General features: G+C 43.9%; 1 protein-coding gene across 1 annotated transcript in view; it reads left to right on the top strand.

Moving 5' to 3' along the window:
• Nucleotides 1–12,254, top strand: part of ULK4 (unc-51 like kinase 4) — a 489,483-nt gene that overhangs the window by 331,916 nt on the left and 145,313 nt on the right. The window contains exon 33 of the mRNA XM_068982354.1: nucleotides 5,478–5,576. Coding sequence (XP_068838455.1) covers nucleotides 5,478–5,576 — 99 coding nt within the window. The remainder of the gene's footprint in view (nucleotides 1–5,477; nucleotides 5,577–12,254) is intronic.

The following is a 12,254-nucleotide window of genomic DNA, read 5'->3' as shown; positions in this document are numbered from 1 at the left end:
ATAAGGTGGTCTGGTAAATTCCCATCTCTTTAAGAATTTTCCACAGATTGTTATGATCCACACAGTCGAAGGCTTTAGTATAGTCAATGAACGAGAGATAGATGTCTTTTTAATAAATTCCCTTGCTTTTTCTTCTTTGACTGAGATGTTATGGGGAGGGAGGTAGGAGGGGGGTTCATGTTTGGGAACACATGTAAGAATTAAAGATTTTAAAATTTAAAAAAAAAATTTAAAAAAAAAAAAGAAAAAATAAAATAAAAAGACCTGGGCCCAAAAAAAAAAAAAAAAAGAAATGTCTGTTTAGTTAAATGGCTCATTTTTGATTGAGTCATTTATTTTTCTGGGATTGTATATTTTTGAGTTTTCTATGATCTAGCATATGTTGGCAGTTTGATCTCTGGTTCCTCTGCCTTTTCTAAATCCAACTTGTACATCTGGAAGTTCTTGGTTCACATACTGTTGAAGCCTAGCTTGAAGAATTTTGAGCATTACCTTGCTAGCATGTGAAATGAGTGCAGTTATACAGTAGTTTGAACAGTCTTTGGTGTTGCCTTTCTTTGGGATTGGAATGAAAACTGACCTTTTCCAGCCCTGTGGTGGCCACTGCTGAGTTTTCCAAGTTTTCTGGCATATTGAGTGCAGCACTTTCACAGCATCATCTTTTAGGATTTGAAATAGCTCAGCTGAATTCTATCACGTCCACTAGCTTTGTTCGCAGTAATGCTTCCTACGGCTCACTTGACTTCACGCTCCAGAATGTCTGGCTCTAGGTGAGTGCCCACCCCGTCATGGTTATCCGGGTCATTAAAACCTTTTTTGTACAGTCCTTTGTATTCTTGCCACCTCTTCTGTCTCATGGTTGAATGCAAGTGCCATTCGTCTGTTGTAGCCCGAGGTCCTCAGCATGTGTCTCCCTCCCTTTGAAAACTGATGATATCTCTTTATCTCATCACAAGATCATTTTCTTGGCAAGACACTCCAGGCCTTGAATGAGCAGCCCCAGGGTGATTTTCCAGCCTCGTCTGCCATTCCTTTGTGCTTCCTGTACCTACACCAAACAGTCACCTTGGCATTTTCCGTGGGGCTCCTGCACCCACTCCAGGCCTTTCCTCAGCAGATGCCCGCGCCTGCTGTGCATGTCCTTCACTGTAGACCTCACCCCGCCATCCAGCGGTGAGGTCCTGTCACCTTTCCCCAGTCCCGCCTCAGCTTTGTTTGCATGTCTACTGTCGCAGTTTCCACATTCTGCCTTTAGTGCAGTGGAAAGCTTACCGTTGTTTTTTTTTAAAATAAAGTATAGTTAAGTTACAATACTGTGTTAATTTCTGCTGTATAACAGTGACTCAGGTACATATATTTACATTACAGTTTATCACTGGATACTGAACATGGTTCCCTGCGCTATACACTAGGACCTTGCTATTTGTCCATTCTGTATGTACCAGTTTGCGTCTGCTGACCCCACACTCCTAATCCATAACCGCTCCCACCCTCCCCCATGGCAACCACCAGTCTGTTCTCTGTGTCCGTGGTTCTGTTTCTGTTTCACAGGTAGGTTCACCTGTGTTGTAGTTTATATTTCAAATATAAACAATATCGTGATATGTATCTTTCTTTTTGTGACTTCACTCAGTATGATCATCTCTAGATCTATTCGGGTTGCTACAAATGGCAGTTTTTATGGCTGAGTAGTATTCCATTGTATATATGCACCACATCTTCTTGAACCATTCATCTGCTGGTGGTCACTTAGATTGCTTCCACATCTTGGCTATTGTAAACAGTGCTGCTGTGAACATAGGGATGTGTGTATCTATAATTTTGTCTGGTATATGTGTAGGAGTGGGATTTCTGGATCATGTGGCAACTCTCTTTTTAGTTTTTTGAAGAACCTTCATACTGTTTACCATAGTAAAGCCTGCCATTCTTTTAATGAAATTGTGAGGTACTACAGCCTGGGACTGAGTTGTATCATCTGTGCATGGCAAGCATGTGAGTGATGGTGTTTGGGAAGCACACTGAGGCCTGACTTGAATTGTTCTGGCCACACCCCTGCTGGTTATGCTTAAATTAAACCTGCTTAGGACATCAGACAGCAATTGCCTGAGGAACTGACTGTCTCTTGTTCTCTACAAATGCCTTGTTGTGGCTCCGATGCTCAGTTGTGTCTGACCCTTTGCAACACCATGGACTGTAGCCCACCAAGCTCCTCTGTCCATGAAATTCTCCAGGCAAGAATACTAGAGTGGGTTGCCATTGTCTCTTCCTGGGGATCTTTCCGACCCAGGGGTCAAGCCCGTGTCTCTTACATCTCCTGCATTGGCAGGTGGGTTCTTACCTGCCCCCTGTGTGCTAGACTCATGTAGTAATGTTAGATGTAATAGGTTTATATCCTCCCTGGCCTTTTTTAATGCCAAGAAGTTAGCTGAATCCCTTCATCTCATTTTAGGTAATGCTGTTGATATATTCCCATTTAATATTACATATGGCTCACAAGTTGTCATTACCACGTTTTATATGTTTACAACCTGGGGATCTCATCTGAGATCCCTTCTTAATATATATCCAGTAGCTTCCTAAATGGGACCACTAGAATGCCCTATGGGCCCCTCAAATTCAGCATGTCCAAAGCAGAGCTCAGGACCCACCTCCCACACCGTTCTGCTGCACGCAAGCCCCACCACTCTCATCCTGCCACACTAGAAACCTGGGAGTTGTTAAAATTTCCCTCCTTCATATTCCTCCTCCAATCCTGCACCAAATGCAGTAGGTTTCACTGGTAGCACCTGGCTCAGTCTGCCATATCCTCTTGTTCAGGCTGTGACAGCTGGGGGGACCAAGAACCCAGGATGGCCATAAGTCTCCCCGCCAGGAGTGGGGTCAGGAGTGGGGTCAGTTGCCACCCAGCAGGTCCTGGAGCAGTGAGTTGGGGACAGGGGTCGGGGGACCACAGGCAAAAGCAGAGCACTGCACGGAGGACAGCAGCGACATCATGGCAGAGGCGGGGTGCTTCTTGCTCGTAAAAGAGCCCTCTGGGCGTCCCTTATAGCTCAGTTGGTAAAAAATCCGCCTGCAATGCAGGAGACCCTGGTTTGATTCTTAGTTGAGAAGGTCTGCTGGAGAAGGGAGAGGCTACCCACTCCAGTATTCTTGGGCTTGCTTTGTGGCTCAGCAGGTGAAGAATCCGCCTGCAGTGCAGGAGACCTGGGAAGGGAAAGGCTACCACTCCGGTATTCTGGCCTGGAGAATTCCATGCACTGTGGAGAATTCCATAGTCCGTGGCATCACAAAGAGTCGGACATGACTGAGTGACTTAGACTTCTGGGGGCTCCTCTGATAGTCCAATGGCTAAGACTTTGTGCTCCCAATGCAGAGGGCCTGGATTCGATCCCTGGTCAGAGAAGTAGGTCCCACATGCCGCAACTAAGACCCAGCATAGCCAAATATATAAATAAATAGTAGAAAAAAGATCCCTCTGTAACATGCACACAGAAGCCATAGATCTGGGAATCGAAAGGCTGGCAGCGAGTGTGTGCTGTTGGAGAGCTAGAGAGACCCTGCGAGAGGCTGGCTGGGCCTCGAGGTTTGTTGCTCAGCTCCCCGCATGTGATGCACTTAGCACACAAAGCTTCTGCTGTGGACCTGTACCTTGGGAGGAGAGTTGAATTTCAGGTGCATCTCTGATGTGCACCTCCCTCTGTGTAAAGCTGTAGCAATCCCTTTCTGGAGCCTTTGGCATCTCTGCAGGGAGTTGGTACCCAAATACTGGCAGGCAGGGTTGGGATGTTTCTTGGTGACAGTAAGAAATGACTGTAGATTGTGGAGGGCCTAGAGGGCCACTGGCCATCTGCATGGGAAGAGTCCCACAGTGTGTGCTTGTGTTTGTGGACGTGTCTCCTTGCTTACATGTGTTTGGAAAGGAAGCGGTGGCACGGTGCCCTTTGCTGTCTAGGTGCTGGTCTGCAGGACTGCCTTATCTTTCCCAAGAGACAGTCATCTTCTCTAAAGGCTAATGTGCTAATGTGAAAAGGTCAGTATTCTGCCTTACATCATGCTTCAGAAGGCAAGATCAACAGCCAAGCCTCACAAAGGTTCAGACCTAGGGTAGTGCTACAAATCTGGTTTCTGGGAGAAAGTCCCACCTTTCTGGTAGAGGCCAGGGGTTGAGATAGAGAAGGGGAGAGGTGAAACGAAACTCTGAGCTACTGATTACTGTCATCCCCCTTGGCTGTAGAGAGGTGCAAGCTGTTAAAAGGCAGATGTCTGATTTTCCATAATGTCCTTTTGAACCAAGGAAAGCAGGCAACCCAGATTCCATCCATAAGCCAGAAGGCAGAAGGAGCCTTGACATTTATGAGAGGGGCCCTAGGGTCCAGAGTAAGGACCTGAGGTGGGACAGCCTACTCTAAAGGCTCTGGCAAAGGTCATTACCTAGTAGTTTTGTTCTGAGTAAAATTAAAAACAGAGAGGGTATACAGAAGTGAAATGTGTATGTACTATAGCAAACACAATGATCAGTAACTTCTCTGTTTAAAATTACTCATCTCTCATAGAAATCTCCTCTAGAATGAGACAGTTTATATAAAGCTCCTGGGGAAAGACATCCTTAAAGCCACTCCTTTCTCAATTCTCCTTTCCTTGCATTCTTCCTGAGCACTGTGGACCCGTATCTGAGCCTCTTCATGCAGTAGTCCAAAGTCTTATTGATGTTGCCTAGTCACTCAGTCGTGTCCAACTCTGTGACCCCATGGGCTGTAGCCCACCAGGTTCCTCTGTGCGTGGGATTTCCCAGGCCAGAATGTTGGAGTGGGTTGCCATTTCCTTCTGCTGGGGACCTTCCCAGCCCAGGGGTCAAACCAGCGGCTCCTGCCACGCCTCCTGCATTGCAGGTGGATTCTTTCCTACTGAGTCACCAGGGAAGCCCCAGTCCAAAGCCTATTCATTCGATAAACATTTTAGATGTTATTCAAGCAGATGTGTGCATATAGAGATGGAAAACACAGTAGAATGGATTTGGTTTGCATCATAAAATGTTCATAGAAGTGCCCAGAAGAAGTGAGCTTGTGTTATCTGGAGTCATTTAGCCTAGATTCATCCTCCAGCTAAGTCATCCGTTATCTGTGGGACTTCGGACACACTACTCAACCTCTCTGAACTTCAATTATCTCCCCTGAAAAATGGGGATAACCTCACCGTGTCTCAGGATGGTTCAGAAGAAAAAGTGCTTGCCCTCCAGGGTCGGTCAACATCATCCTGCCAGTGGCCACCCTGGCTGTTGGTTTATCACACCCACACCCCGCTCTGTGGCCTGAGCTGGAGGCAGCGTGTGCTTTCCTTGCCACGTGGTGACCACGCATAACTTCTCCTGGGGGCCTGCGGTTAGAGGCCTCCCCGGCCATCATCAGGTGTTGCCCTGGTCTCCCGTAGCCAAGCTGACTAATCTCCAAGACCCCTTCCCCTCTCCTCTACCTGTTCAGGCACAGAAATCCGGCGCAGGAGGGAGCACTCAGGCCGCGGAAGACCTGCTGCTGCTCGGCAAGCCTCTCACAGACCTCGTCAGCCTGCTCATCCCGCTGGTAAGAGCTCACACACCTGCTCGTGCGTCTCTTGGGTCATTGCTGAGGGTGAAGTGATTGTGTTAGTCTCATGATGTCTTGAGTTTCTCTGCTATTTTGATTCCTTTCAAAACTAGAACCAAAAGAAATGTCAGAACAGTGTTTAGCCTAGAAATACTAAATTTCTGCTTTAACTCCCAGGTGACTTATGATTTGTTGAAGTGGATATCTAAGTAAGACTGGGTCTCAAATTCTTCTTCATGGGTGTGAGGTTAAAAAAAAAATCCATAAATGAATTCCAAGAAGGAAGAAGAAATCCACTGTGGGGATCAGTTATCTTTCAGAAAGATATGTTAGAGTTACTTGGCATGCAGGATTCCCCTAAAATGCAGAAGCGCAGGCAGACTGCTGTCTCCATAGAAATAGAATGAAATAAGTGAAATTACCCAAGACACTGCACAAGAGTACAAAGTATGTGAAAAGAACCTAATGGAGACTTGGAGTTTGGAGCAAATCAATCTCATTATCTGTTTGACTTGCATCTCCCTGATAATTAGCAATGTTGAGCATCTTTTCACGTGCCTATTGGCCATCTGTATGTCTTTGGAGAAATGTATATTTAGGTCTTCTGCCCATTTTTTGCTTGGGTTGTGTTTTGTTATTGAGTTGTGTGAGCTCTTTATATATTTTGGAAATACAAATAGGACTCCAGTGAACAGAGGGAAGGCTAACCCAAATCATGCTATCTTTATGGATGTATAACAGATTCAGAACATTCTCATCAAATGTAACTGATGCAATATGTGATCTGTAGGATAATACTTACATCAATAGCATATAAGATTTAAACAATAAAAATAGCTCAAAGCAGAAGAAGAATCTATTTCTGGTAAACTTCTAGGATTCTCTTTTTCACATATGTCTCTTATGGATGGATTTTGGCGTTTGCCACATTCTTAGATTTGCTTTCTTTTAACAGTTGAATTTATTCCAATTAGATTTATTCTTAAACTTATCTTTAGTCTTAATTTTATTGTCTAATTGTGTATTTTCTCTCTAAATGTTTTCCTAAATTAGATGTAGGGTTTAACGCAAAGCAAAGGAACGTTTATCAGGGTGAAGAGAAGCACTCTACCATGGTAAAGAATAAAATGCACAGAAAAATATAACTATGAACTTTTTCTGTCAAATACAGAGTGTAGAACTCTATAAATGCAGAAGAACCAGAATATACAGGGTAAAGTATTTTTTAAACACAGTAGTATTGAGAGATGTAACCTATCTCTTGGAGAAGGCAATGGCACCCCACTCCAGTACTCTTGCCTGGAAAATCCCATGGACGGAGGAGCCTGGTAGGCTGCAGTCCATGGGGTCGCTAAGAGTCAGACACGACTGGGCAACTTCACTTTCACACATTGGAGAAAGAAATGGCAAGCCAGTCCAGTGTTCTTGCCTGGAGAATCCCAGGGACGAGGGGAGCCTGGTGGGCTGCCATCTATGGGGTCGCACAGAGTCAAACATGACTGAAGCGACTTAGCAGCAGCAGCAGCAACCCATCTCTCTCATTGCTTGATGAATCAAGCAGATAAAAATGATAATGTGGATCAGGGGTTGATAGATGAGGCAGTGTGGGCTAATCTTTCTGTAAGTCAAGTTCTACTGAATACAGCCACACAAACAGTTCATGTATGCGTTGTCTGCAGCTGCTTTTGCATCTCATTGGTAGAGTTGAGGAGTTACAACCTGGACTCTGTAGCTCATAAGCCTGTGATGTGTACTGTCTGACTCTTTACAGAAAAAGTTAATTGACCCCTGGTGGACTTCCCTGGTGGCTCAGATGGTAAAGCATCGGTCTACAACGTGGGAGACCTGGGTTCGATCCCTGGGTCGGGAAGAATCCTTGGAAAAGGAAATGGCAACCCACTGCAGTACTCTTGCCTAGAAAATCCCACAGACGGAAGAGCCTGGTGTCCATGGGGTCACAAAGAGTCGGACACAACTGAGCAACTTCACTTTCACTTTCATAGAGGATATGAAAACTTTAATAAGATTAATAGAAACATATCTGTCTCTCTATCCTGAAAATTGAGACTGTACCTCCTTTTTGAATTTCTGGAAACACTTCACCATGCATTAGGTTAAAAGAATATCAGTAAATATCAGAGGAATATCAATAAGTAGGAATTGTATACACAACATATTTTAACCATAAGACACACTAGAAGGAAAAATGAGAACAATTAAGAGTACACTGTTAACAAATATTCTCAATGAACACAAAGATCTTATGATTGTATCTCTCTGGATCCCACCAAAAGACAAAAAACACATAGTGATTTAAACAGGAGAATTTCAATATAAAGACTCATTAAACAGTAATTGGAGAGTAAATGAAAGATTTACAAAGAACCTTATAAGTTATTCAAAAGCTGAGGGAGAGTACCCAAGGAAGGACAGACTTAAAGGGTCAAGAAGCAACAGTTAGAACTGGACATGGAACAACAGACTGGTTCCAAATTGGGAAGGGAGTATGTCAAGGCTGTGTATTGTCACCCTGTTTATTTAATTCATATGCAGAGTACATTATGCGAAACGCCAGGCTGGATGAAGCACAAGCTGGAATCTAGATTGCTAGGAGAAATATCAATAATAACAGATACGTAGATGACACCACCCTTATGGCAGAAAGCGAAGAAGAACTAAAGAGCCTCTTGATGAACGTTAAAGACGAGAGTAAAAAATTTGGCTTTAAAATCAACATTCAGAAAACTAAGATCATGGCACCTGGTCCCATCACTTCATGGCAAATAGATGGGGAAACAATGGAAACAGTGAGAGACTTTATATTTTGGGGCTCCAAAATCACTGCAGGTGGTGACTGCAGCCATGTAATTAAAACACACTTGCTCCTTAGAAGGAAAGCTATGACCAACCTAGACAGTATATTAAAAAACAGAGATATTACTTTGTCAACAAAGTTCTGTTTGGTCAAAGCTATGGTTTTTTCCAGTAGTCATGTATGGATGTGAGAGTTGTACTATGAAAAAAGCTGAGCACTGAAGAATTGATGCCTTTGAACTGTGGTGTTGGAGAAGACTCTTGAGAGTCCCTTGGACTACAAGGAGATCCAACTAGTCCATCCTAAAGGAAATCAGTCCTGAATATTCATTGGAAGGACTGATGCTGAAGCTGAAACTCCAATACTTTGGCCACCTGATACGAAGAACTGACTCACTGGAAAAGACCCTGATGCTGGAAAAGATTGATGACAGAAGGAGAAGGAGATGACAGAGGATGAGATGGTTGGATGGCATCACCAACTTGATGGACATGAGTGTGAGCAAGCTCTGAGAGTTGGTGATGGACCGGGAGATGCTGCAGTCCATGGGGTTGCAAAGAGCTGGACATGACTGAGTGACTGAACTGACTGGCCTCTCCCCGCAGGCTGTGGATCAGACCTCATTGGAGATGGTGTGACTACAGCCCCTAGGACAGTGGACAGATCTGCTGGGTTGCCCCAGCCAGAGCTGGTTAACAGTCCCTGGGCAAGCAGGAAGCAACCCTTCACAGTGCAGGTGCATCGTAGCCAGTGGGTGACACACAGAGGGAGCAGGGTTCTGATGGTGGTGGGAGGCCTGGAGGGTGTGTAGGGAGGATCACAGGAGACAAACCCAGAGAAGAGGACAGACAGGGGAAGTGGGGATGCCAGTGCCCTGGAAAGCCTGCAGTGCATGATATCCCTGGGGATGGGGGGTGCGGGGGAACAGTGGATTTGTGATCACAGGCCAGGCTAGGACGGGGGCCACAGAGGGGCCCATACTGTGGGCCCACGGAGAGGTCAGATCACTGTCAGATGCCGTCACATTTCACACTTCTGGCCAGCAGTACAGCTGCCAGAAAAAAAACAGGAGAGCCCCTTCTTTTTGTTGTTGTTGTTGTTGATTTGTTTTTTAAGATTAAAAAAAATTTTTTTTAATTGGAGGATAATTGCTTTACAGTGTTGTGCCGGTTTCTGCCATACAGCCACATGAATCAGTCATAAGTATACATACATCCTCTCTCACTGAGCCTCCGTTCTTCCCTCCCCAGTCACAGCCCTCGGTCCTCACAGAGCACGAAGCTGAGCTCCCTGTTTCTTATAGTGACTCCCCCGTAGCTATCTGTTTTACACATGGCGGTGTATATGTTTCAGTGCCACTGTCTCAGTTCTTCCCACCCTTTCCTTCCCCCAACTTTGCCCACTATTCCATTCTCTACGTCTGTGTCTCTGCTTCTGCCCTGCAAATAGATTCATTGGTACCATTTTTTTTAGATTCCATGTATATGCCTTAATATACAATATTTGTTTTTCTCTTTCTTACTTCACTCTTTGTAAGAGGTCTTACGTTCATGCACCTCAGTTCAACTGACTCAAATTCATTCCTTTTTATGGTGGAGTAATATTCCATCGTATATATGTATACATATATATATACACATACATATACATATATGTGTGTGTGTATATATATACCATGACTTCTTTATCCATTGAACTGTGAATGGACATCTAGGTCGTTTCCATGTCCTGGCTGTTGTAAATAGTGCTGCAATGACCACTGGGGTACAGTTATGGTTTTCTTAGGGCGTATTCCTAGTAGTGGGATTGCTGGGTTATATGGTCGTTTTATTCCTACTTTTTGAGAGATCTCCATACTGCTCAATATCAGAAAAACAAACAACTATATCAAAAAATGGGCAAAGACCTAAACAGACATTTCTCCAAAGAAGACATACCGGATGGCCAACAAACAGATGAAAATACACTCAGCATCTCTCATTATTAGGGAACTGCAAGTCACAACTCATACCACTCAGCATGGCCATTATCTGAAAATCTGTAAACAGTAAATGCTGGAGAGGATGAAGAGGAAAGGGGACCCTCTTGTGCAGTTGGTGGGAGTGTAAATGGATACAGTCCCTTCTTGCTGCAATGTGTCCTCTGAGGTATTTTCGCCAGCCTTTGGAACTCTGAACTCTTATTACTAGTAACTTAATCACACTTGAAGTGAAGTTGCTCAGTCGTGTCCAACTCTTTGCGACCCCATGGGCTGTAGCCTACCAGGCTCCTCCATCCATGGGATTTTCCAGGCAATAGTCCTGGAGTGGATTGCCATTTCCTTCTCCAGGGGATCTTTCCAACCCAGGGATCGAACCTGGGTCTCCCGCATTGTAGACAGACGCTTTACCGTCTGAGCCACCAGGAATATCACACTTAGGTTCTAGTACATTGGCCAAACATTTACCCAAGGTATGTGAACTCTGTTGTATACATACATATTTATCACTGAAGTCATTAGCTTCAAAAATAGCCTGCGGGACACATTCAATTTATCTTCTCTGGAAAAGATAATACACATTTATATCTATGTATAACGTAGAGGAAAACAGACATAAAGCTGTTGGGGGCCTCAACTGAAGCATGTACAGACCAAAGATAAATTTTACAATGGTTGTTAAAAAATGTAATAAGTTACAGAATGAGGTGTTGGAATTGCTTTCCCACAGTGAAAAATAAGCAGACTTTTAATTTTCACTGGACTTGGGTAATTGTAGAGGTATTTTGCCTAAAGGAAGGAGAATGAACTTGTTAGCTTTTGAGGTTCTTTTCAGATAGGGTCCTGTGAACGTAAGCATACTTATCCTTCAGGGAATATGAAACCTGTCAAACCATACTTATACCATACCCTATGGAATCATAATGAACTGTGAGAATAAGACAGTGATTTTAAGTCTGTCTTGAGTATGAACTGGTTAGAGAATATGATGACTCTAGACTCTCTTCCCAGAAAAATATGTAGGCTTACCTCTATTCTAAGTTCTCTGCATAATGCACAATTTCAAGGGGATCTTTGGACCCTCAGTTGGTAACTATAGTATAAGATATGGCCAGTCAGAGATGTAACAATTTGTGTCTCCTGAAAAAAAAGTAGTTGTTTGACCTGAATTTTTTTGAAAAAATAGAAAGCCAGACTGTACTTCCAGGGTGAGTTTTGTAAATAGGTAATGAAGTGCTATTTAAAAATATGTGCTACAGGTTCCTTTTCCCTATACTAACACAGGTATTTTCAAATTTATAAGAGATAACTGGTCTTAAATTTTTCTTTATTATATGCCAAAGTTGCCAGTCTTTAGCCTGGCTTATCCTTTTCATATTAGCCATGCCTTTCTCATCCATTGCAACACTGACTCTGCCGCTTGGGTAGCATTGCAGTCCTCATCTAATATCTCCACTATTGAGCTCCTAAAATATTGACTGGATAAATTTTTTTTTTAGTTAAATGTCTGGCAGTTCTTCTTGTAAACTTGTAGCCTCCTGACAAAAAATTTTTGAATTACAGAGATCCAGCATATACTCTGCAGTTGATAATATACAGGATCCTCAACATCCCTTCATAAGCATCCTGCATGAGATCAGGGAGCCGCCATTGCGTGCACAAACATGCCAGTTTATCACACAGTGTTGTTGTTGCTGTTCACTTGCTAAGTCATACCCAACTCTTTGCGACCCTGTGGACTGCAGCATGCCAGGCTTCCCTGTCCTTCACTATTTCCTGGAATTTGCTCAAACTCATGTCCATTGAATCAGTGATGCCATCCAACCATCTCATCCTCTGTCGTCCTCTTCCCTTGCCCTCAATCTTCCCCAGCATCAGGGTC

This window comes from Capricornis sumatraensis, chromosome 10, assembly GCF_032405125.1.
Source record: "Capricornis sumatraensis isolate serow.1 chromosome 10, serow.2, whole genome shotgun sequence".
NCBI classification, from domain to species: domain Eukaryota; kingdom Metazoa; phylum Chordata; class Mammalia; order Artiodactyla; family Bovidae; genus Capricornis; species Capricornis sumatraensis.
This window is presented reverse-complemented; position numbering and strand designations above follow the sequence as displayed.